This window comes from Trifolium pratense, linkage group LG4 (genome assembly GCF_020283565.1).
Source record: "Trifolium pratense cultivar HEN17-A07 linkage group LG4, ARS_RC_1.1, whole genome shotgun sequence".
Taxonomy (NCBI): domain Eukaryota; kingdom Viridiplantae; phylum Streptophyta; class Magnoliopsida; order Fabales; family Fabaceae; genus Trifolium; species Trifolium pratense.
In genome coordinates, this window is record NC_060062.1 from 27,137,651 (window position 1) to 27,163,453 (window position 25,803).

Consider the following 25,803-nt stretch of genomic DNA (forward strand, 5'->3'; position numbering starts at 1 on the left):
ATATATTCTAGATCTATTTTAATTTCTACGTCTCTTCTACTTAATATTTTATTGTCTTTAGATCTACATATTGAAAGAAAGTAACTGCATTTACCCTCTTTGTTTTTTAATTTACTTCGTCTATCTTTTGTTGCATTGTGTACGAGGTATTAAACTATTCGAAAATTATGAATTTTTGGATAATGAATGAGTTTTAGATGTAAACAAAGTTTCGATCTAACCCGTAATAACCGACCCGTTCAACCCGCCACTCATATGACCCGAACCCGAACAAACCGAATATATAGACGGTCGAAATTGGGTCCAAATTAAATTATTGCGATTTTTATCGATTTAGTGATTTTCGGCCCGAACCCAACCGATGCTCAGGCCTAATTTACCTCACTCAATCCAACCTCTATCGGTACACGCATAAGTGGTTCGCTACTTCTCTAAACACCCGCATGAATTGGGTCTCTCACCGTGGGAGAGGATTATTAACCGTTGATTTAACAAGGTCATATCATAAATATATTACACGTCATTGGAATTTAAAGAAAAAGGAAAATCAACAAAACAAAATCTGGAACTTCGTCTTATCTCTTCTCTGTCCAAACTATGACTTGTATCGTATGTTGTTCAGTCAGCCAACAAACACCGACTGCCACCATTGAAGACTCTTTTCCTTTGTTAAGCATTGGTCTGGCAAGTACTAATATTTATGGGACATAACCATTCAAATATAAAATACAGGTTCATTTGGGGTTGAATTTGATGTTTGATAAAATCTCCATCCCTAATTAAACTCAAAATTAAGCTTGATGCCTCTTTCATGGTGCCATTGTTATCACCGTCACCGTTCAAAAATATTATGTAATTAATTAATATTGCTTTTTTTTTCTTCTTTCTGTCAAGTTTCACACAAGTTACCACATTCCACTGAATTAATTTGAGCTAATCACCGTAAAAAGCAGTTCATTCGACCGGTAAAAAAACATGAAAAAGAGGAATTCCTCGATTGGTCCTTCCGCCACAACCCACAAGGTTATCTTTAAATTAAGTAAATCTATAAAATAGAAAGTAAGAACCACCGGAAGTGGTGTAGAGCGGTGGCAAGGAAAGATTCTGGAAGCAGCGATTAATAGCGGCTGAAAATCCGTTGGAAGCGGTGTGGCGCTATGGTTGCAGGGTCGGTCGGAAAAAAGATTGATTGTAAAGAGAGGGAAAGAGAGGACGAGGAAGAAATATAATACATACAAATCATTTTCCCCTAAAAGATATTGTGCTACCAGACAAACATTTTCCACAAGATTTTCGCATAGACATTAGCAAATGTTCTTATAAAGTACAAGCTTTATAACGGGAATGAGTTATCAGTTTATGGGAAATAAGAAAGAGAATACTGATTAATTCCAAGTTGTAAGACCAGCTGGTGGTGTATACATAATGAATGATAAAGCAAACAACTATGTCCTCTATGCTTATCAATTTATAAATAAAGAATAAAGTCAATAAAATAAAAAGCAAGGATAACAAAGAACAAGAGGGAGGGAATTGCTTAATTGCATCATATACGGGCAACGTAGGAATTTGCCTGTGTAACATATCTAACCCACCGATATGGCTCATGCGTTCCAGATTTCTTTCCTATTTGCAAATATTTTACCTGCATTTAGGAAATGTATTAAGCACTTAGCATGTTCAAATGGATCCCCTTCATTTTAAGGGGACAGAATATTCAAAGGAAATTCGGTTATACAATACCCATAATGTAGATGGCAAAGTTTTTGCATCGATAAATTTAATTTTTCAATTAATATAAAGAAATACAGATAACTTGTTAAAGCAGAATTTCAAAATACAACGGGCCAAAAACATCAAATGGGACTGTTTCTCCAAACTGGTTGAGGAAGAGAAATAACGGGTGGGAGGAAGGGTCAGCTCAAAAGTAAGGGTGGCTTAACTGGCAGACAATGAAATGAAAATGACACGCAGTCACATTGGGTGTTTAATTATCATAAAAAGGAATTATGTTCCAAGCCCTAACAAACAAGATCACAAGCTTAACCAGGTTTACATGACTTGGTCACAGGCTCACAGCAAATACATAACACGTGACAAAATAGACAACAAGAAAAATCTAATACGAGGCACTACGCTAACAGATTAAAGGGATCAAGGGATGGCCGGATGGACATCACTTGATGTATCTAGTAGGGTAGCAAAAAATGGAGACTTTGATAGACGGAAGGTTTTTGGTTAAACCAAAACCAAAAAGAGAAACATCAAGTTGACATGTCGGTTTACCTGAAGCTGTGATACATTGTACATTGGTATCGTAAATGTCATGCTAACAGGTCCGGATTCTTTCGTTATATTACCTGTTAAGACATAAATTTGCATAAATTCAATATATTGATTGTTCAATCAAAGAAAAAATAAACTATCCAATTTAGTGAATGCACTAACTACAAGAATAAATACCATGTGATTCCTGAGAAAAGGTTAGCTTTGCACGTAAAGTATGCTCAGATCCCCCATTAATCTGTTTCATTGCTCAAATCAGTGACCGTTATCTCCAGGAAAAAAAAGCTAATGACTTGAATTAAGAAATATTACCTTCTTTAAACTCCATTCTAGCCTCTTATTTGCCTCCTTAAAATCAGTAGTTTGTCCATTAGCACCAGGTTCCAGTTCAAAACTAACTCTGAAACAATTCCATATGACAACTCACATCAGCATTAGTGACTATAAGACTAGCTATCATTAAATATAATGTACACATTGCATATGCAAGGAAATGTTGTTTTCCCAGTTTCCTGTAAATGTGCATGAAGCATGATATGCTAAATCCCAGGAATTAAAGAATATAACTTGATATCGGAAAACCAAGTGTCGTACTCCCTCCGTGACATTTTATAAGCAAATTTCACCTTTCTAGGTTCATTGCATAAATTAATGGATCTGGACTATATTATATAACTTGATGAATGAGAGACAATAGAGGCATGAGATGGTGAAACCGTGGGTTTCAACTATGCACGATATGATATGATACGGAACAATCCATAGAATGATTACAAAACATTTTATTCCTGTTTACACGATATGATATGATAGGTCAATCCTATACAATAAATACATGGATCCTAATCTTATTTTCAACGGTATCAAAGCCTTCACGAACACATGGTCAAGAGAACAACCCTTGCAGACCAAATTCTTCAAATAGGAATAGAAATTTAGCATAAGCAAAAGTAGTAACTCATAGTGTTTGTATTAAAGGGTCCTTGGATGAGTGAACATGTTATGTGTAAAACTATTCGTGAACCATTACCTAATAGCACAAGTTGTTAGATGAGCTGGAAATGCAAGTTTGCAATTCTTTCAATATTGATTTAGGGCTGTCCCTTTAACTCTTTTTCAAACTGATGTCCAGACATTGTATGGTTAAATGGTGTGAATTACATGAGTCAGACAATGATCACATCACAAACAACAACTAATACAACAAATGATTTGATAATATCTCTAGAGTCTAGTCATACAATCAATGGACGGTTAATAGTTGGTGTTCAAAATTTCTTTCAGCATAACCAGTGGAGTGGAGAAATGCAATCATGTTTCCTCAAGCGGGACATTTTAAAAATTGTTTTTCATTAATTAGAGTAGATAATCAATTCCTCCAAATATTTGAGTTAAAATTAGTCAACAATCCCATCCAGAGTTTTATACCTAGCTCTACTCCTGTTCAAAACCTATTAGGTATTCTATGACCAATAGTAACACAAAACCACGACCCAATATTTCAACGGCTTCAATTGTTGAATGCATTAACAAATTCGGTCAAAGTTTCTAATTAATATTGTGAAATATACATGTCATTTATTAACTTATACAGAAGTACATAATAATACCTGGTGGTGTATTTTGGTAGTGGCATCTGCACTTTGACAGTGTTTGCTGTTATACTTGAGGCAAACTCAGCACTTACTTTAAGATATACTTCTGCCTGCAATATCAAATTTGGAAGTATTATTGAATGCAATGAAAGCAATTTAAGATTTGCAAAATTAGATACATTGTAACACGTCTATAAGCTTATACAACAAATGTGCCAGAAGAATTTATAAAAAGGAACTATGACACTAATATGCCTTAGCTACTCTTGCTATTTTTTAGGAAAAGAATAAGAAAAAAATATAAATATTGAAAAGTAGATATCACCTTAAGGGACCCTGTCTCTTCAATCAAAGCATTGATACGAAAAGGAGGCTTAAATGCCTGGGTCATACGGTAATTCATGACTGGAAATTCACCGTCAGGCGGTATCTAAAAATTGACAATGCAAGACAAGTGTTAAAATAATCAAAAGAAAGCAAGCTGAAGAAGTACTTTGTTATTTGGAATTTATTTGTTTTATCTTCAATACTATTTCTGTACTCACCAGGGATAGAGTTCTGTTCGTATCAAAACTATCAAGACGAACAGATTCATGGAAATTACAGTCATCTAATATCACTGCTCCCGAACCAGAGGAACTCCTATAACCTGCTCTAGAAACATTTCAAAAATAAGTTTCATTGATAGACCACTGGATACAATTGTTTATACTGGTATCAGTATGAAACTCATAGGACATACAAATATAATACGGAGTAATAAAGAACAGAAGAAATTGACATAATTCTTAATACGTATGGAAAAGCATTTATGAATATGCAAAATTGGCTATCATATAAAACTCATTAATCAAAATCCATCAGATCAAGCATGATTTACACTGGTAAAACTTAAAACCTGCACAGAAATTAGTTATATCTGGCCAAAGATTTTATCTTTCTAGGAATAGAAGAATTATATGCTAAGCATGAATATTCAATTGTGAACGAGAACAGAAAATTTAAAACCAAAATAACTAAAAAAACATACCAGACACTGGTCCCTGGCTTCCCCCAATGGTAAGGTCTTCATTAAGAGCTAAGCGAATTTCAGGATTTCCAGTAAGATAGCTCTTCATTTGTATTGTGCCATCAATCTCAGAAGTCAATATATATCCCTGAGTCATTAAGAAAACCAACAATGACAAACAAAACGTATGGCACGCGAACAACTTGAAATACAACTAACAATCACAAGCTTATCACAGTAGGTAGCACTTCAAAATGTGAATCAACAACAACGAAAGCCGTTTCATACTAGGGTATGTACATGGATTAAACAATATCGTTTTATCAAATACACAGGTTTTATAAAGGTCTTCAGAACTCTGGGTTCTCTTAGAGCTTTCCTTGACCTTCCACCAATCTATTTATTGGCCTAACTTGATTAAATAAACTTTTCATAGTAGGGTATCTATCAATCTTCACTTCACATGGATAAACCATCTTAGGAAAGAGAGATTCTGTTAACTTTTCCTCTAAAGATGTTATTTTTAAATATACAGTCAACCCTGACCTCATCTTTTCTTGTATTCCACTCCACTCGTTAACCACAACACAACCTTTTCATTTTGTATCACGTACCTTGTGCTCTTGCCGGAACTTAACTACCTAACATTTGCTGCCATAAAACATCACTAGTCTACTATTATGCATCACAAAAAATACATCCAACAGTTGCTCGTTATGTTTCATCAAACTAGTTTAGCCATTTAAGAAATCTAAATAGACTTTTAATTGAAATTGATGGTTCTTCAGAATAAATAAGTTTCAAGTAGTCAAGAGTCATGATTCAGGAATTAAATATGATATCTAATGAGTCCCTCCACATAGAGTTTTGTTTTGTCAATTAAAATCTTGGAAACCATAAGCAAAGCTACTATATACCCATGAAACAGGACAGATGAAGCAAAAACAGACAATAAAAAATTCAAAGTCATATTATATGTATGTACTCACACTAGAGCTAAACGTGATGCTGATTTTCTCAATTATATCTACAAAGATTTCCTCTCTCCTTCTACCCCCAGGCTCTGTTGCCACAACAGATTTTGTAACAGCTATTCCTGGCATTCTCTTTGTCCCCTGCTGCATGAAACAAAAATGAAGTATTATTATATCATAAATACAAGTCATAATCGCAAAAGCTATTAAGTGCTTGAAATAAAAGATATTAAACATCATACGGAAAAGATTGCAGCAGGCCCAAGAGGTGATAGACGTGCTGCATCAATTACAAGTGGCTCATTGAAAATATAGGACTTCAACAATTCTGTAGATGTTGTTTGCACGTAACCGAAATCCTGGTTCAAATCATGACATCAGGTCCCTCGTGTGTAAAATTTATGGAAACATAACTATAACTATTTAACTATAAATCTCAGGTCAAAGCAAGAGTGAAATGTAATAAAAAATAAATTACGCATTTATAAAAGAAAATCAGAAACAACATCCATCAGAAATTTAGTCAGGTTTGCGTTTCATTTTAATTCCATAAAAATATCAAGAGCGTATCTCTGAAACCTATCAGATGTTACATGTTACTATGTTAGAGACATTCAGAGTCCAAAAATCACTTTGTATTGATAGTAAGACTCAATAGTGAGTATGAAGAGTAGATTTAAATACCAAAGAAAAGGGAGTCAACTCGGAGAAAGTAGATAATTTTTAATTAAAAGAAGAAACAATACAGTTGAGAAAATATAAGACTGGTTATATAGAAGTAAAAAGAGTCAAATGGGGTATGAGAAGAAGCTCACAATAACTTCATCCAGTAACTCATACACCAGGACAAAATTCTTTCGTAACGAGTCTTCATTGAGAATCCCAAGGTAATCTTTAATAACACGAGCAATTCTTTGTAAAAGCTCGAAGACAAAGGAAGGTGATATATTAACCCTTGTAGTTGCAACAAACAGTAAGCCCACAACTTTCACATGAAAGTAATTTACACCATCTACATTCTGTCAACGAACATATAACATAATATAAAAGAAATCAGCATTTTCCACAAGAGTTGCAAATGACATAACAAGAATAGACATTTCCAGCTTCAATATAATCCATTTTCTGAGATATAAACATACTTTAAAAACCATATGTGATTGCAATAATAGGTATTGATAACAGGGAGTGATATAGCATTTCAGCATGTGTTAAATACATTGAAGGTGGGGCATAGCATAATAGCATTATTAATAATTAAGCATGACCGGCCACTCATCTACAAAGTACCAGGAGACTGGATTCTCTGTTCCCCCAGCCTTTTCGCATTTACAACATTTCTGAAATTTCAACATTTTCAATTGTACTATGCAATGTAAGGTGGGTGTTCTAAGCTGGCTAATGTTCCAATGAAAATAACTACATTATGTGATACAAAAGAAACAAAACGATCCAATTATCCATTGTTATACTTTTCCTGATTCAGTAAGATAATACCTACAAAGACAGGTGGTGCCTCCTGCAGTTCCCCATCTTCCCAAAACTTTACTTTGCGGAAAAATATCTCTGCACTTCCCTTTGGGACCTCACCACGATCTGCAATAAAGACAATTAAGTAACAATAGCCACTTAGGGTTTGGTAGTCAATGATTCAAAAACACTCCACTCCATTCATTCCATTTAGTGGAAGAATTATCATTTAAATCACAACTTGCTTGACCTAGGAATCTGACATTACAAGCAGCTACATAAATTGAGGAAGACGCCATGAAAAAACTGAAAAAGTAACAAGGTAAAACCGAACCACCAACACTATTTAAGCATCTATCAAAGAAATTCCATTGCCACCAAAAATGAAATGGAACTAAAATTTTGAGAAACTTATAACAAGTACAAGAAGCAAAAAAAATATATCCACGACTCGTTATAGTCCAATACAGATCTAACCATTTATAAGTCCCATTTTAAAGTTCTCGTGATTGAATACAATTATATAAATTATTCTAATTAAATACCACAAACTTAATTAGATTACATAAAACTCTTGATTTTTTGAATCAAAAAAGTATTTTAAAATCCTAATCAAATACATTTCCACAAATTCAAGAAGCATAAGAAAACATTTCCACAACTCGTTATAGGCATCTGTCCAATACATATTTAATTAATTATAAATACAAATGCAATGCAAGTTTCGCTTGAAAACAGGTTTCAAATTCTAACAAATATATAGACGCATTCAAAATTCCAACGCGTTTGAGCTCATGCAACAAGATTTAATAGCACATATACATCATCAAAATTTCAGCATTCATATATCACAAAGTTCATGTTTCAAGATTTTCCTATGGAAGTAATTAGTTGGTAGTGATTAATTATGACACGAATAAGATACGATTAAAGATCTAGATGCGTAAATTTGAATGAATAATCTTGCTATAGCTGAAGATAAATCGATCAAAATATTGGATCAAACAAACAGCATCAGATCCAAAAGCAAAGAAAACAAAAATCTGAATAGAAAAGTGTAGTTGAGAGAGAGAGAGAGAGAGAGCTAACAGTCACGGAAAACGATGTTATCGCCACGCTGTGAGAGGACGAAGAACTGTGAGATCATGGTTCCGTTCGATGCTGCACGCACTTCTTACAGTTGTTGCTTTTGTGATGGCTATTTTGCGAGCAATGAAGACGATAAATCGATAATCTTATTGCAATTAATTAACCGTAAATTCTAATATGGACCACTCATCGAGTGATTCATGGTGAATCAATAATGAATAATATTATAAAGAATATAAATTTTACAAAATTTACTATTGGATTGAAAGTTTATATCATAAAGATCATTCATAGAAAAATTTAGAAAAATTGAAAATTATTTAATATGTTATTGAGACACGTCAAGATTAACGGTTTATTAAATAATTTAATTTTGATGGGTCTCAATAACATATCAAATGATTTTCAAAAAAATTTAAAAAATTTATGGATGATCTATACGATATAAACTTTCAATCCAACAGTGAATTTCGTAAAATTCATATTCGGTAGATCACTTGTCCGTGGTAGACCACTTCTAAAGGTGAAGTGGTCCACCATAGCATTAGCCTTAATTAACGGTGTACTATAGTATATATTTTAATTTTCTTGGGAAAAAACAATTAAGTAATAATCCACCAAAAAATAATAAAGTACTAACTATAATAACTAAATGATTTATTCTTCAAAAAAAAAAATAACTAAATGATTTAATTGCACTGATGATCCTCTATTTTAACCATTTTGCAAATTTAATAATCTTAAATGACGTAATATGTTTTAAGCGACGTGACATATTTGATGATGAAAATTTACCCACATTGATGAAATTATAGAATTTAAAAAAAAAATGAAAACAGGAAACCAAAATTACCACTTCAAGGTCAGTACTAGTAGGGCCCGTTTGGTGCACAAGATAAGAGACAGGATAGGATAACTGTATCATATTCTGTCGCAATCCAGTGTTTGGTGATACAACAGGATATGATAAGTTAATCCTGAAGCTTATCCTATCCTGTCTCTCTAGTTATAATTCTTATCCTGAATTTGAGCTGGGTTACCAGCAGGATAGGATAAGAAGAAAAAAATAATTACTGATTTATTTTATAAAATATATTTTAAAATACATAAAATAAAATTAATAAAATATAAATAATAAAATAATTAATTTTTAAATATATATGTGATTTTCTCACATGGGTAATTTTGTAATTTATATATTCTAAAAAATCAAAATTTTACTAAAATTACAATATTTTATAGTAAAATGATTATTAAAAAATTGACAAATAGGGATATTAATTTAAATTTTATAAAAAATTAAATATAATTCTTTTGTAATAGTAGTTTTATTATTTACGTATGAGATATATCATATATTTATTTGTCTTATCTAACATGTATATATTATTGAGTTATTTATTTGATCATGATTCATATAAAAAATTAAACTTGATTATTTTCTCGTGATTTTTATTTTAAATTATATAAAGTTATTTGATTACTTATTTATATTTTTATTTATAAAATTCAAAGTATTACAAAATAATTTTAAAAAAATAACAATTGTTTTACAAGAGTAATTTTGTCAATTAAATATGTTATATATCTTATCATATTATTATGAGCAAGTATGTATTAAAAACAAAATATAATAGTTATCATGTTTGTTATCCTGTGTGCACCAAACATAGGATATGATAACTGAGTATAACTGTTATCCTGCTGTTATCCTATCCTATCCTTATCCTGTTTTATATCCTATCCTGTCACTATGCTATCCTGCGCACCAAACGGGCCCGTATAGTGTTTCAAAGATGTTTTTAAAATGAGAAGGGTGTTTGTTTTTTTAGCGCATCTGTTGTTGTTTTAGTCGGCCGTTAATTTCAACTTTAAAAAAATGGATTTTTTTCTTTGTATTTTTTAAAATAGATTTTCTAAAACTGTTTTTAAAAATATTACAAGTTTTTTATATTCGTTTTTTATAAATTGAAACATTAATTTTGACATCATATAACATACACAAATTATTGAAGATAAAATGATTTTTCGAAATTTTGATATTCAAAATAAGTTTCCATAAAATAATCAAATACCTAAAATAACATTTTAAGAATAACTTTTCAAACCAAATTTTCATTTGAAGTTTTTATAAAAAGTTTCTTTGTAAATTTTTTTAGACAAAATTATGTAACACTATAAAATTCTATTTTAAAAAAATCTATAACAAATAGGCCCTTAATTGGCTGATAATTTTTGGTTTAGCCATTGGTGATGGTAGTTTGAGTTTCACCTTGACACATTGAGTCGTTCTAATAAAATCATCCATTCATCCGCCGTTAAAAATCACTAGGAATAAACCCGTGCGTTGCACGAGTTTGATTAAAAAGCACGTTTAAAATATTTTTTAAATAAAATATAATAACTACGATAAGTATAAATACATATAATTAAATTTAATATTAGTCATGAGAAATGTTGAAATAAGCTCATGTTATAAAATGTGATTCATATATGTTTGTTTTATCTTTTTCATCTTTTGATCTCATTCCTTGAAAGTACATACCAAATAGCATAGCTTCTTACTCTCCTCTATGCAATTCAAGATATTTCATATTTAACTAAATTTTAGTTCTTGTGTTGATATATCGACTTCTTTTAGAATTTTTTTTTAGTAATTTGCTTAATTCTTTCTTTCTTTTTTTTGTGTGGATTTTTTTCCTTTGTTTAATTATGTCCTCGTTTTTCTTGTTGTTTAGTTGGTCTTTTAATCATTTAATAATATTTAATTGCGATTTTTTTTTTTAGTTTGGTTTAAGAACTTTCAATAATGACTTTCAAAGTACTCCAAAATAGAAATGAGAGAATGAAACAAAAAAAAAAATTGATTATTGGATATAAAAAAGAGTGAGTGAAATTAAATAAATCTCCACCATTGATTTATGATTCATCTTTGGTGGTTTTTGTCTTTTCATCCTTTGGTCTTTCTTGTAAAATTACGCACAACTTGACGGAACTATTAACTTTACTCCTATGTAATTTAAGGTTTCTCATATTTATTGAAATCTATGGTCATCCATAAACAAATTAGTATTCTTCATCTTTTAATTGAAATTGAAATACTACTTCAAATTCTTCATCCCCTCTGATGACAGCAGTCATTTGCTAATTTTAATTTCAATTTTGAAGCTTTGATATTTGTCTTGCCCACTTAGATGTTGTTTTGAAGAGATGTGTCGACACTAATTTAGTTTTAAATTGGGAAAAGTGTCATTTTATGGTTACCGAAGGAATAGTGTTAGGACACAAAATCTCTTCAAAAGGCATAGAAGTGGATAAAGCAAAAATTGAAGTTATAGAAAAATTACCACCTCCGATTAATGTAAAAGGAGTGAGGAGTTTTTTAGGCCACGCCGGTTTCTATCGACGTTTCATAAAGGACTTCTCAAAAATTGCTAAACCTTTGTGCAATCTCCTTGTGAAAGAGAATGATTTTAAATTTGATGATGAATGCTTGAATTCTTTTTCCATTATTAAAAATAAGTTGGTCACCGCGCCCGTAATCACAGCCCCTAATTGGGAATTACCTTTTGAACTTATGTGTGATGCCAGTGATTACGCGGTTGGAGCAGTGCTTGGCCAACGACACGCAAAATTTTTCCATGCTATATATTACGCGAGCAAAGTCCTTAATGAAAACCAAGTGAATTACTCCACAACTGAAAAGGAATTGCTTGCTGTAATATTTGCTTTGGAAAAGTTTCGCTCTTATTTAATTGGTTCGAAGGTTATTATTTTTACAGATCATGCAGCATTGAAGTTTCTACTCACAAAGGGGGATTCTAAACCCCGGTTACTTAGATGGATACTGTTGTTGCAAGAATTTGATATTGAGATCAAGGACAAGAAAGGGGTTGAGAATGTGGTAGCTGATCACCTCTCAAGGTTGGCAAACCCCGAAATAACAAAAAAGGAGAAGAGTATAGTAGTTGAGTTCCCAGATGAGCAGCTTTTAACAGTGACTGAAAGACCATGGTTCGCAGACATGGCAAATTTTAAAGCAGGAAATTTAGTCCCAGATGATTATAGTTGGCAGCAAAGAAAGAAATTTTTCAATGACGCTAAATTTTATCTTTGGGATGATCCATATTTATTTAAGGTAGGTCCTGACGGTTTGATAAGACGATGTGTTGCAGGTGAGGAAGCAAAAAGTATAATGTGGCATTGTCATAGTTCAGCTTACGGAGGCCACCACGGTGGAGAAAGAACTGCAGCAAAAATTCGTCAATGCGGTTTTTGGTGGCCTACCATGTTCAAGGATTGTGTTGAATTTGTAAAAAATTGTGATAAATGCCAACGAACAGGTAGTATTGCCATGAGGAATGAGATGCCCCAAAATGGAATTTTAGAGATCGAACCTTTCGATTGTTGAGGTATTGACTTCATGGGTCCTTTTCCCTCGTCTTATTCTAACCTTTACATTCTTGTTTGTGTTGATTATGTCACCAAGTGGGTTGAAGCAACTGCTTCTGTTGCTAATGATGCTCATACTGTTGTTAACTTCTTGAAAAAGAATGTTTTTGCTAGGTTCGGAGTACCCAGAATTTTGATCAGTGATGGGGGGAAGCATTTTTGCAATAAATATTTGGAAAGTGTGTTAGCTAAATACAATGTCAAACATAAAGTTGCTACCCCCTATCACCCACAAACATGTGGACAAGTTGAAGTATCCAACAGGCAGTTGAAACAAATCCTTGAGAAGACTGTTGCTAACTCAAGGAAAGATTGGGCAAAGAAGTTAGATGATGCGCTTTGGGCGTATAGGACTGCATTCAAGACTCATCTTGGGTTGTCACCATATCAGTTGGTGTATGGAAAAGCATGTCATTTACCGGTGGAGCTAGAACACAAGGCCTATTGGGCGGTAAAATTTCTAAATTTTGATGAAAAAGCGGCAGGTAGGAAGAGGTTGCTGAAGTTGAACGAGTTGGAAGAGATGAGGCTGCAAGCTTATGAAAATGCGGTCATTTACAAGGAGAGGACCAAGAGGTATCATGATAAAAAATTGGTTAGAAAAGAGTTTTACCCGGGACAAAGTGTATTGTTATTTAATTCGAAACTGAAACTCTTTCCCGGTAAACTCAAATCTAAATGGTCAGGACCATATGTGATCAAAGAAGTTTTTCTCATGGAGCGGTAGAATTAGAAGAGCCATTATCGAAGAGGACATTTAAAGTAAATGGCCAAAGAATTAAGCTCTACAATGGAGGCGAGATTCCTACTGAGAGGGTCTCATTGGTACTGAATGACCTTTAAGGTCAGCATTAGTCAAGCTAGTGACGGTAAAGAAGCGCTTGATGGGAGGCAACCCATCCGGTATGTTTTATTTCAGTCTTTATTTTTAGTAAAAAAAAAACAAAAAACAAAAAAAAAGGAAAAAGAAAAAAAGAACAAAAAAGAGAGACTATCAATGATGTCATATGCTGACAATCCCTTGTGTTTCATCTTTCTGTTGTCTTGTTTATTATCAAGTTTAATGTTTTTATGTCTTTTCAGAATTGTCAGTGTGTTAATACCTGAATTTGCATGATGAAAATCTCTTAGACTTGCACATAAAACAATAACTGCAGTGTGATTGCTCATGAAGTGCAATGGTTCAAGAGACAAAGAGACGAATTGGAAAGATAGAGTTTTACACGGTGTACAAGTTCAACTTTCAGATACCTCAGCTGGTGAGCATATTGAGCCAAATAAATTCCATGGTATACCCTTTTCTTTCACATCTTATGAGTGTATCCATGCTTTGTATATTTTCTATAACTTGCGACTATTCTCTACTGTTGATTGGTTTTGCATTTACACACATAGAGGCACATTTGTTTGGTACTCCGAGCCTTTTCAAGCTACCCTGTTTATTATTTATCCGTTGCTAAACCAATTTGAGCCTTAAAAAAAAAAAATTCCCTTTTCTTTTGGTGACATACCAAATTATAAGCCTTTTAGACTTGAAAATTTTTATCTGTTTGCCCTCCTTGGAGTTAGGTATAAGCTTTAAATTTTCTTGTCATGACATCATTTTAAGTTTGGGGTTGCTTTTGGAATCAGCAACATCTTACGTTTGGGGTCGAGGTACTAGAGAACAAAAAAAAAATGATGATAATAATAACAAGAGACTCACCAAAATAATTGAGTTTTCTTAAAAAATAAAGAGCCATTAATCATGAAAAATAGTGGCATCTTCAAAAAAAAAAAAAAGAGAAATTTTATTTTGAAAGATAAGTTCTCTAAGTACCTTATTAACAATGAATTGAGCCCCGATAATGGTAATGCTTCAACAAGGAATAGTAGTGGATATCTAACTCCAATTTAGCCTACTTTTTCCAAAATTATCCCACCGTTTGCCCAAGCCAAGTTATAACCCTTAAGACCTCAAAAATGTGTGCAATGTATTTACTTTGATTGACGTTTAGAATTTTTTCAAGCTTATGGTAAAATAGCATTTGCATGTTGATGGAGTGAATACCCTGTCAAAAATTGAGTGAATTAGTGAGTGAGAGATAAGGTTGAACTTTGTACATTGTGTGGAACGGTCATTGGACCAAATTTGATTCAAGTCTTGGAAGCCAAAGTGTTGATTGAGCAGGATCACTGAAGTTAACACCGGTGGTTCTATTGCCGGATGAAGAGAAAAAGGTTTATGAGATTTTTATCATTCAAATTAATTTGTTAATTCCCTGACAATTTTGTTTTGACAGGCATGTCACTTGAGGACAAGTAACAGTTCAAGTTTGGGGTTGTGATGACAGCAGTCATTTGCTAATTTTAATTTCAATTTTAGTTTTTTTTAATTAGTTTTTAGTAGTAATACATGATCAAAAAGGAGATTATTTGAAGAACTTAACATATAAAAAAGTTTGAAGACAAAGGGCCAAAAGGAGAAAAAATACTTAGAAAAATTCTAAGTTTTGAAGCTCAAACACGCCTACGCTCTCTGTATTTTTCGCAGCCCCAAAAACATCCTATAGTGGCGCGATCAGCTTGCATATGACTTCAGAATTTATCTTTGCACATGATGACGTCAGCATGACAGATGGGTGGACCAGCTGTTTTTGTTTTTCTTTGATGAGGTGTCAACACACTAATGGGCTTGAGGCCTTTTAAGTTGGCACGTGACTGTTCTTTAGGAAGATATAAATAGGAGCTTCATAGTAACCTAGGGATATTACGAGACTTTTGGGAAAAAACTGAACCAAGGAATTCACGCCGTCAGGGAGAGAAGAAGCAATTGCCATTGGGTTTTATATCAAGGTGACTTCATCATTGATGTATTATTATATAATTGTTATGTCAATTATTATTATGAGTAACTAATCTCATCAGATTAGGAGTTATAGATGATTTTTTTTGAAACTATCTGAGCCCTGTAACTACATGTTCTAGTTTATTCAATGAAAACTTATAATTATTCAGTTAATCTTGTGTTTATTGCTTTTCGTTAATTGATCACTTTCGAATTGATTTTAAGTTATAAATCACTATTGACCCTAGGGTTTATAATGGAACTAGATTAATTGTTTGTCAATCGTAATTGCTATAGGAATATAGAATTAATTGGCATGATTGTTAATATAACGTTCTTTAAAGCTTTTGATAATATTAGTTTCGCCTAAGGAATTAGGGTACTTTATTAGATAAACGGGATTGATGAGCCAAGGAATTTGGACTCGGTCTATTTTGTTATATTGTCGTAATTATAAGAATTTCATTGTTGAGGGCTAGAACCTAGAGTACCAGTTAGGGACAAAGAGATGATTCAAAATAATTCCTAGTCGTCTTTCTCTAATACAAGTTCACGTTTCAATTTTCTTGCGATTTTAATTATTGTCATTGTTACTACAAATCAATCTGAAAACCCCCCTTTGCAAGTTATTTATTAATCCTAATTTAATTTAATTGTTTAGTTGAAAATAAGAACAATCCCTGTGGATACGAATCTTATAAATTTTACTACTTAGCGACGAATTTAGTTCACTTGCTAAAATTGTCATCACCCTCTAAATCAGGTAGATTCCTATCGGAAAGAGGTTTGACAATTAGTTTTTTCAAAATTCATTATAATTTGGTTTTTTTTTTCTATGCTTGCAATTATATTGTTACAAAATATTTTTAAAATGTGGAAGTTGAAAATGTGAAACAATTGAATTAAGATTAAAGATGAAAATTTAATTTTTTTTTTCTAATTCACATAATTATAGGCACTAATAGTATAAGAATGGGTGAAAAATGTTTTTGACACAAACATAAACGAATAATATTAGAGTCATTCACTCTTTAATCTCTTGCAAATGGACCAAATTATGAAAATTGTTTTGGCAAAATTACACTACAGGTCCTTTATCTTATTTTTTTGTAACATTTTGGTCATTTATCTTTTTTTTGTAACACTTTGGTCCTTTATCTTTTATTTGTAACACTTTAGTCCTTTATGCTTTTTATTTGTAACACTTTAGTCCCCTTTTTTATAACAGTTTGGTCCTTTATCTTTTGTTATTTGTAACACGTTGGTCCTTTATTTTTTATAAATAAATAAGATAAGAACCAAAGTGTTACAAAAAAAAAAGATAAAGGACCAAATTGTTACCAAAAAAAGATAAAGGATTAAACTGTTACAAAAAAATAAGATAAAGGACTTGTAGTGTAATTTTGCCAATTCTTTTCACTTTTTTATAACTTGCATATATTTTTATTTTTTTTTAAGCAAAATAAGTTGGTAGCAGCAAGCTAACCAACCCAAAATATATAGATAATAAGAAAAAGAGAACAACAAAACAAGATGGAGGGGACAAAAACCAAAACTCCATCAAACACAATATCTAAAGGTTGTAAAACCTTGTTTGTTCCTATGTAAGCTAGCTGCAAGAAAATCAGGAGGTTCAAGCCAAAAGGTGTAGGAAGATAGACTATAACCAAGAGAAGCAAGGGTGTCAGCAACTTGATTCCCTTCTCTAAAAATATGAGAGACGATGCCATTCATTTGTTTGAAGAGTTATAACTTGCATATAATTTTGGCATACTTACATTTTTTATAACTTGTAAATAGATCATTTATATATTTTAGGGATGGAATAATTTTTTGTTAAAAGAAATGATAATTAAAATCAATTTAACAATATGTTCATTAGTTGTATATATAAAAAATCTCCAATTATTAATTTGATTCAAATGATAATTATCGAAAGAACATTTAAATTGCAACCTAAGATGACGTGCTTAGATTAAAATACGACTGTCTATTAAAATTTATATATATTCAATCCACACTTAACCGATCCAGATTTAGGCACATGTTATACGATAAATGTATGAAGATTATATATTTGGTCAACCTCTAAAAGTTGAATCAATATACTTCTTGTATTACAATTATAAGAACCACATGACTTGAGTGTCAACTTAAAAAAAAAATTCTACTTTGTTTTTGTTTCTGTATTTCTCTTGAGATATATCACCTACACATTGTAGACAATATAATATTTAAAAATGAAACACATATTTATATTTCTAAATTATTTGGATTGCCCTCCTTTGATTGAATGTCTCCAACATCAATATACATACCCTCAATCTATATAAATTTTAAGGCACTACAAAATCAATAAATAAAAGTCTCTTTTATCCTCTTCAACTTATTCACATGAAAAATTAAATATATTCCCATTAATCAACATAAGAATATAAAAAACAAATAAGCTAAAACATTAGACTAATAAAATAATACACAAAAAAAGAAGATTTTTCTAGTAACAAACATTATATCAATAAAAAAGGATGGCTTACATGACTGCCATTAGAGTTAAATACACATCCTGTTTGTTTCATTCACATGAAAAAATAGTCATATTCATATTAATCGATATCAATATAAGTAAATAAGAAAGGATGCTTAAAAATTAGACTAACAAATTATACCATATCGCTAAAATAGGAAGCCTTAAATATTTGTTGAATCTGCAGATTGTCCCACATTCTAGCAATGCACACTTTTATACTACTTTCATTTGTCGCATTGTCGAGGTTATTTAAAAAACTGTATGCGACATGATCTCCAGCTCATGTTGGCCTGTAAGGAAAACAAACCAAGATTTTATATGTATAAAGGGTATGAAATGTAAAAACAATATGCTTACTTATTGGCATTACTTTGAGAAGCAGACATGATGTGGTAACTCTCTTAGTTGTGTAATTAAAATATTTCTTGGGTGTGAAAGGTGATGAGTATAGGAGGAATGGACACATTTATATAGGAACCAATTAACCATGTTATGAATATAGGAAGAGTTAGGCTTGTTCAAAAAAAAAATATAGGAAGAGTGTTAGGATGTGACCCAAAAAAAAAACGAAGAGTTTGGCTATAGAGAGTCACACATGCAGTGGTTACAAATATTAATTACTTGGAGTTACATGATAAAGTAAAGGCTTAATTAGTAAAATAGTCTCTTAAAGATATTTTTTGTTTCACATTGGTCCCTTAAAGAAAAAAAGGTCTGAATAGGTCCCTTAAAGAAAAAAAGGTTCGAATAGGTCCCTTAAAGACATTTCCGTTAATCAGTTTGGTCCTTTCCATCCATTTTTTCGAGGACCAAACTGATTAACGGAGATGTCTTTAAGGGACCAAACTGATTAACGGAGATGTCTTTAAGGGACCTATTCGGACCTTTTTTTCTTTAAGGGACCTATTCGGTCATTTTTTTCTTTAAGGGACCAATGTGAAACCAAAAATGTCTTTAAGGGACCATCCTACTAATTAAGCCTAAAGTAAATGAGGGAATGATTAAGTGGGAGTTACATAATAAAAGTAGATGAGAGAAAGACAAAGGAGCCACAATTGATATGTTGTTATACGGACCACCAAAATGTTATATATCTTTCATTGTCAACAAAAAAGAATTCAATAATAGAAAAAATAATCTTTTAGATCATCATCATAATAATTAAAGAACTCAATAGTAGGAAAAAAGAATAGGTCATAAAAGGAAATTGTGTTGTAGATCATAATAAATAAAATAAATAAATAAATAGTTGAAAATAAATTTATAAAATGTTATAATTTCAAACAATAAATAAATATAAAATAATTGAACAAATAAAAAAAATTTACATTTAATTATTTTAAATTTTGCATTAAATTTTTTTAGAGGTGCCACATCATCATCATATGAAAAGTAAAAAAAAAGTAGTATAAATTTTTTATTAGTGAAACAAACAAATTATTTATTTTAGATTTTGCATTAGAACACTATTGAGTATGTAAATAGTTACTAGACCCTTACCCCTGCGATGCACGGGTGTGATGCGATTGTTTTTATTTTACAATTGCATAAAGCTGAAACATTAAATATTATCAAAATAATAATAATAAAATAGAGAATCTGAGATTCAAAAGATTTATTTTCGAAGGAGAAGTGATGTGGCATTGTAAGTAACTGATGTGGTTAAATGAAGAAATATTATTGGTTTAAGGATTATGGTTTACTTTACATGAGTAACATAATAACTATCTATAATTTATATATATAGGAGTAATAAGATATATCTCCACACAACATATAAATCTATTTCAAAACACACAAAGGATTGAATGAAAAGAGATGTGGCAAAATCTAAGTCACACAATTGACATATATAAATAGTGACAGAATTAGAAAAACTCAAATAAAACAAATAAAATTAAAGGGTACATACCTTTTAAAATTATTCCAAAGGGACATATGTGAAGAGCATCCACCTCACAATTCAGTTCTTTTGAGTAAGAGATGATGACCCAAAGCTTAAAATCAAAAATTATAAAAATAAGTATATCAATAAAAAAAATGAACAAATAAAAAAGTAAAGGAGAGGAAAACAAAACAACTATTACATAATTCAATTAAAAATAATTAAAAATAAAGTATATATTATTTAATTTGTATCATATTAGAATATGAATACACATATATATACAGTAGCACTTAACTAAACCTATATATAAATGATGTGTAACACAAAAGTTGAATGTATGATCTGCAACAAACAAAAAATGTCAAATTCTCTTAATTTTATTTGTAATGCAAAAAGTTAATTTTTGCAAAAAATAAAATAACTACAACAAATCATGGTTTTAGAAAATAACATAAGTATTTATACCTGATGCACAAAAGATGAAGAGGCAAGATAATGGAAAGAGAAATTGCACATATGAGATATGAAAAAAATCTATTCTCACATTCAACCAAAAAAACAAATGATAATCTTGTTAAGCACATGATTGAGCATCAGGGGATGAAAATATTTGTTTCTAACATTCGTAATGGTTAGTTAGGAAAATATGAATATGATACAAATTAAAACAATTGTAACCTATATATTAAAATATTGGTAGAAGAGTCCAAGGGATGAAAATTGAATGGTGACTTAAGAGATGAAAAATATATTACCGGGAGTTACAAAGTTAATTAGTGTGTATTTTTGTATTCTCCTTATTATAATATATAGTAAGCAAAAGTTATTATATTCGCTAAAAAAAGTAAAGGCTAAGTAAAGGCTTGAGTGAGTGTATATTAAAAAGCCATAAGTATATAAATGTATAATATGAAAAGTATAGAGATGACAATAACAATAATAATAATAATATAAGTAGAAATGATGTGATATTGTAGAGTGATTTAATTAGATTTAAATGGATGACGTGGCTAAATGAAACAATTTGATTGGTCTAAGTGGATTAGGGTTAGGAGAACTATTTAAAATCAAAATAATAATAATAAAATAGAGAATCTGAGATTCAAAAGATTTATTTTCGAAGGAGAAGTGATGTGGCATTGTAAGTGACTGATGTGGTTAAATGAAGAAATATTATTGGTTTAAGGATTATGGTTTACTTTACATGAGTAACATAATAACTATCTATAATTTATATATATATATAGGAGTAATAGGATATATCTCCACACAACATATAAATCTATTTCAAAACACACAAAGGATTGGATGAAAAGAGATGTGGCAAAATCTAAGTCACACAATTGACATATATAAATAGTGACAGAATTAGAAAAACTCAAATAAAATTAAAGGGTACATACCTTTTAAAATTATTCCAAAGGGACATATGTGAAGAGCATCAACCTCACAGTTCAGTTCTTTTGAGTAAGAGATGATGACCCAAAGCCTAAAATCAAAAATTATAAAAATAAGTATATCAATAAAAAAAATGAACAAATAAAAAAGTAAAGGAGAGGAAAACAAAACAACTATTACATAATTCAATTAAAAATAATTAAAAATAAAGTATATATTATTTAATTTGTATCATAATAGAATATGAATACACATATATATACAGTAACACTTAACTAAACCTATATATAAATGATGTGTAACACAAAAGTTGAATGTATGATCTGCAACAAACAAAAAATGTCAAATTCTCTTAAGTTTATTTTTAATGCAAAAAGTTAATTTTTGCAAAAAATAAAATAACTACAACAAATCATGGTTTTAGAAAATAACATAAGTATTTATACCTGATGCACAAAAGATGAAGAGGCAAGATAATGGAAAGAGAAATTGCACATATGAGATATGAAAAAAATCTATTCTCACATTCAACCAAAAAAACAAATGATAATCTTGTTAAGCACATGATTGAGCATCAGAGGATGAAAATATTTGTTTCTAACATTCGTAATGGTTAGTTAGGAAAATATGAATATGATACACATTAAAACAATTGTAACCTATATATTAAAATATTGGTAGAAGAGTCTAAGGGATGAAAATTGAATGGTGACTTAAGAGATGAAAAATATATTACCGGGAGTTACAAAGTTAATTAGTGTGTATTTTTGTATTCTCCTTATTATAATATAGTAAGCAAAAGTTATTATATTCGCTAAAAAAAGTAAAGGCTAAGTAAAAGCTTGAGTGAGTGTATATTAAAAAGCCATAAGTATATAAATGTAGAATATGAAAAGTATAGAGATGACAATAACAATAATAATAATAATAATAATAATAATAATAATAATAATAATAATAATAATATACGTAGAAATGATGTGATATTGTAGAGTGATTTAATTAGATTTAAATGGATGATGTGGCTAAATGAAACAATTTGATTGGTCTAAGTGGATTAAGGTTAGGAGAACTATTTAGGAATTATATATATATCTATATATATAATTCCTAGATAGTTCTCCTACTATCCATCTTAACCCTAATCCACATCATCCACTTACATCCAATTAAATCACACAATAATGCCACATCACTTCCTTATATTATATCATTTTCATCTCTATTTTTTTTTATATTATATCAATCTCATAATAAATAATAAAGAATTATGCTTCTCCAATTATCCAAAAATTGATGTCACAAGATGTTACAGTTTTCTACATTATTATTGAATTATACCTCTCCAATTATCCAAAAATTGATGTCCCAAGATGTTACACTTTTCTATATTACTATAACATTCCTTAGTTACAATGAAGATGAACATATTTGGATTCTCTTTCAACATTTATCCCATTTAAATGTCAACCGTTTTCATAGAAACAACAAAGAGTTTATAATTTAGTCACACAAAAAAATACGAAGAGTGTATACATTATTGACTTAATTACATTTCTATTGAGTTTAGTTTTTAGTTAAAACAAATTACTCTTTCAAACTATAGCTCCTATCTACCCTCACGTGTCTGTTATAGTAGCTGGAAAAGCAAATCTAAAGTTGAAAGTTCGAATTGTTAATGTGTAGAATGTAACAGACAAATACAAATCAAACTGAGGTTACGTCTATGAATATGTTGTTTGTTGATGAAAAGGTGATGTACTATCTTGATATACTTCTCACATTTTCACAAAATCTCTATTGATGTTTTTTTTATTGACTTTTTCCCTTTTTTTTTTACTTTGATCATTCAGTGTGATAAGATTCTTGCTACTTTGGGAAATAGTTTGGTTTCAAAGATAAAAAAATTGGTTGACGAAGGATCAACATATAAGGTTGAAAATATATTGGTTGGAGGAAGTGATAAGTACATCACTTTATTATTATTATTATTATTATTATTATTATTATTATTATTATTATTATTATTATTATTATTATTATTATTTTCATTTTCACAACACTTATTGTTACAATTTATATGAATAATTTTTCAACATTATAACATAAAATATCACATAATACCTGTGCATCGCACGGGTGTGAGACTAGTATATATAATTCCTAAATAATTCTCCTAACCCTAATCCACTTAGACCAATCAAATTGTTTCATTTAGCCACATCATCTATTTAAATTCAATTAATCACTCTACAATGCCACATCATTTCTACTTATATTATTATTATTATTATTATTATTATTATTATTATTATTATTATTATTGTCATCTCTATACTTTTCATATTCTACATTTATATATTTATGGCTTTTTAATATGCACTCACTCAAACCTTTACTTAGCCTTTACTTTTTTTTGTCTAATATAATAATTTTTGCTTACTATATTATAATAAAGAGAATACAAAAATACACACTAATTAACTTTGTAACTCCCGGTAATAATATATTTTTCATCTCTTAAATCACCATTCAATTTTCATCTCTTGGACTCTTCTACCAATATTTTAATATATATGTTACAATTGTTTTAATTTATATCCTATTCATATTTTCCTAACTAACCATTACGAATGTTAGAAACAAATATTTTCATCCCTTAATGCTCAATCATGTGCTTAAAAAAAAAAAGTAAAGGCTCAATATTTTAATTACGAATGTGAGAATAGATTTTTTCATATCTTATATGTGCAATTTCTCTTTCGATTATCTTGCCTCTTCATCTTTTGTGCATCAGGTATAAATACTTATGTTATTTTCTAAAACCATGATTTGTTGTAGTTATTTTATTTTTTGCAAAAATTAACTTTTTGCATAACAAATAAAATTAAGAGAAATTGACATTTTTTGTTTGTTGCAGATCATACATTCAACTTTTGTGTTACACATCATTTATAGGTTTAGTTAAGTGCTACTGTGTACTCATATTCTATTATGATACAAATTAAATAATATATACTTTATTTTTAATTGAATTATGTAATAGTTGTTTTACTTTCCTTTCCTTTACTTTTTTTTTTATTTTTTTTATTGATATACTTATTTTTATAATTTTTGATTTTAGGCTTTGGGTCATCATCTCTTACTCAAACGAACTGAACTGTGAGGTTGATGCTCTTCACATATGTCCCTTTGGAATATTTTTAAAAGGTATGTACCCTTTAATTTTATTTGTTTTATTTGAGTTTTTCTAATTCTGTCACTATTTATATGTCAATTGTGTGACTTAGATTTTGTCACATCTCTTTTCATCCAATCATTTGTGTGTTTTGAAATAGATGTATATGTTGTGCAGAGATATATCATATTACTCCTGTATATATAAATTTTAGATAGTTATTCTGTTACTCATGTAAAGTAAACCATAATCCTTAAACCAATAATATTTTTTCATTTAACCACTCATTTACAATGCCACACCACTTCTCCTTAGAAAATAAATCTTTTGAATATTGGATTATCTATTTTATTATTATTATTTTGATAATATTTAATGTTTCAGTTTTATGCAATTGTAAAATAAAAACAATCGCATCACACCCGTGCATCGCACGGGTGTGGGACTAGGAATTGTATTAGAGTCCCAACATATAAATCCTAGATAGTTGTGGAATTGTCTATCTAAACCCTAATTCACAAACCAATGAAAATCTTTCATTTAGCCACATCATTCACTTACATTCATTTAATCTATATATATAAATCCTAGATAGTTGTGGAATTGTCTATCTAAACCCTAATCCACAAACCAATGAAAAACTTTCATTTAGCCAGGGGGTACTATTTGTAATTATTATTATAATAATAATAATTATTATTATTATTATTATTATTATTATTATTATTATTATTATTGTTATTGTTGTTGTTGTTGTTTTGGGTTATTATTCATTTTAATTTTTTTGTTCATTTTATTATTTTGTGTATTTTATTGTTTTTTTTTTCAAAAAAGTTAATGTTTTTGCTAATAATCTTTTGTCCAATCTTTGTAAATATAAGGAGTTGGTCGATTGTCGGGACTACTTTCTAATGTTAATAAAAAAAATAGATAAAATAAAATTTACTAATGGTTGTTATGCCCTGTATGATTTTTTTCATATTCGATATTTGAGTATAGTTAAGTTGGTTTATCTTTGCTCCAATAAGTTTCAAATTAATATAAATGTCAAATTCGATAATACAGTAGTTTTTTGGTAAGAGATAATGAAGTAGTTTATCCAACTCA

General features: G+C 30.1%; 1 protein-coding gene across 2 annotated transcripts; it reads right to left on the reverse strand.

Annotated features, from left to right (window-relative positions):
* Positions 1–1,278: 1,278 nt before the first annotated feature.
* Positions 1,279–8,571, reverse strand: LOC123920107 (AP-4 complex subunit mu-like). Of its 2 annotated transcripts, none has more exons than XM_045972251.1 (13): positions 8,424–8,571; positions 7,366–7,460; positions 6,680–6,883; positions 6,107–6,223; positions 5,880–6,005; positions 4,912–5,038; positions 4,427–4,530; positions 4,207–4,311; positions 3,897–3,991; positions 2,599–2,686; positions 2,464–2,524; positions 2,287–2,360; positions 1,279–1,645 (listed from the first exon to the last, which is right to left on the reverse strand). In XM_045972251.1, exons 1-13 carry the CDS (start codon positions 8,479–8,481, stop codon positions 1,547–1,549), a joined length of 1,353 nt encoding a protein of 450 aa, XP_045828207.1. In that variant the 5' UTR covers positions 8,482–8,571; the 3' UTR covers positions 1,279–1,546. The 2 variants fall into 2 exon arrangements, with proteins under 2 accessions (XP_045828207.1, XP_045828206.1); XM_045972250.1 differs by having other exon boundaries at positions 5,880–6,008.
* Positions 8,572–25,803: the final 17,232 nt, after the last annotated feature.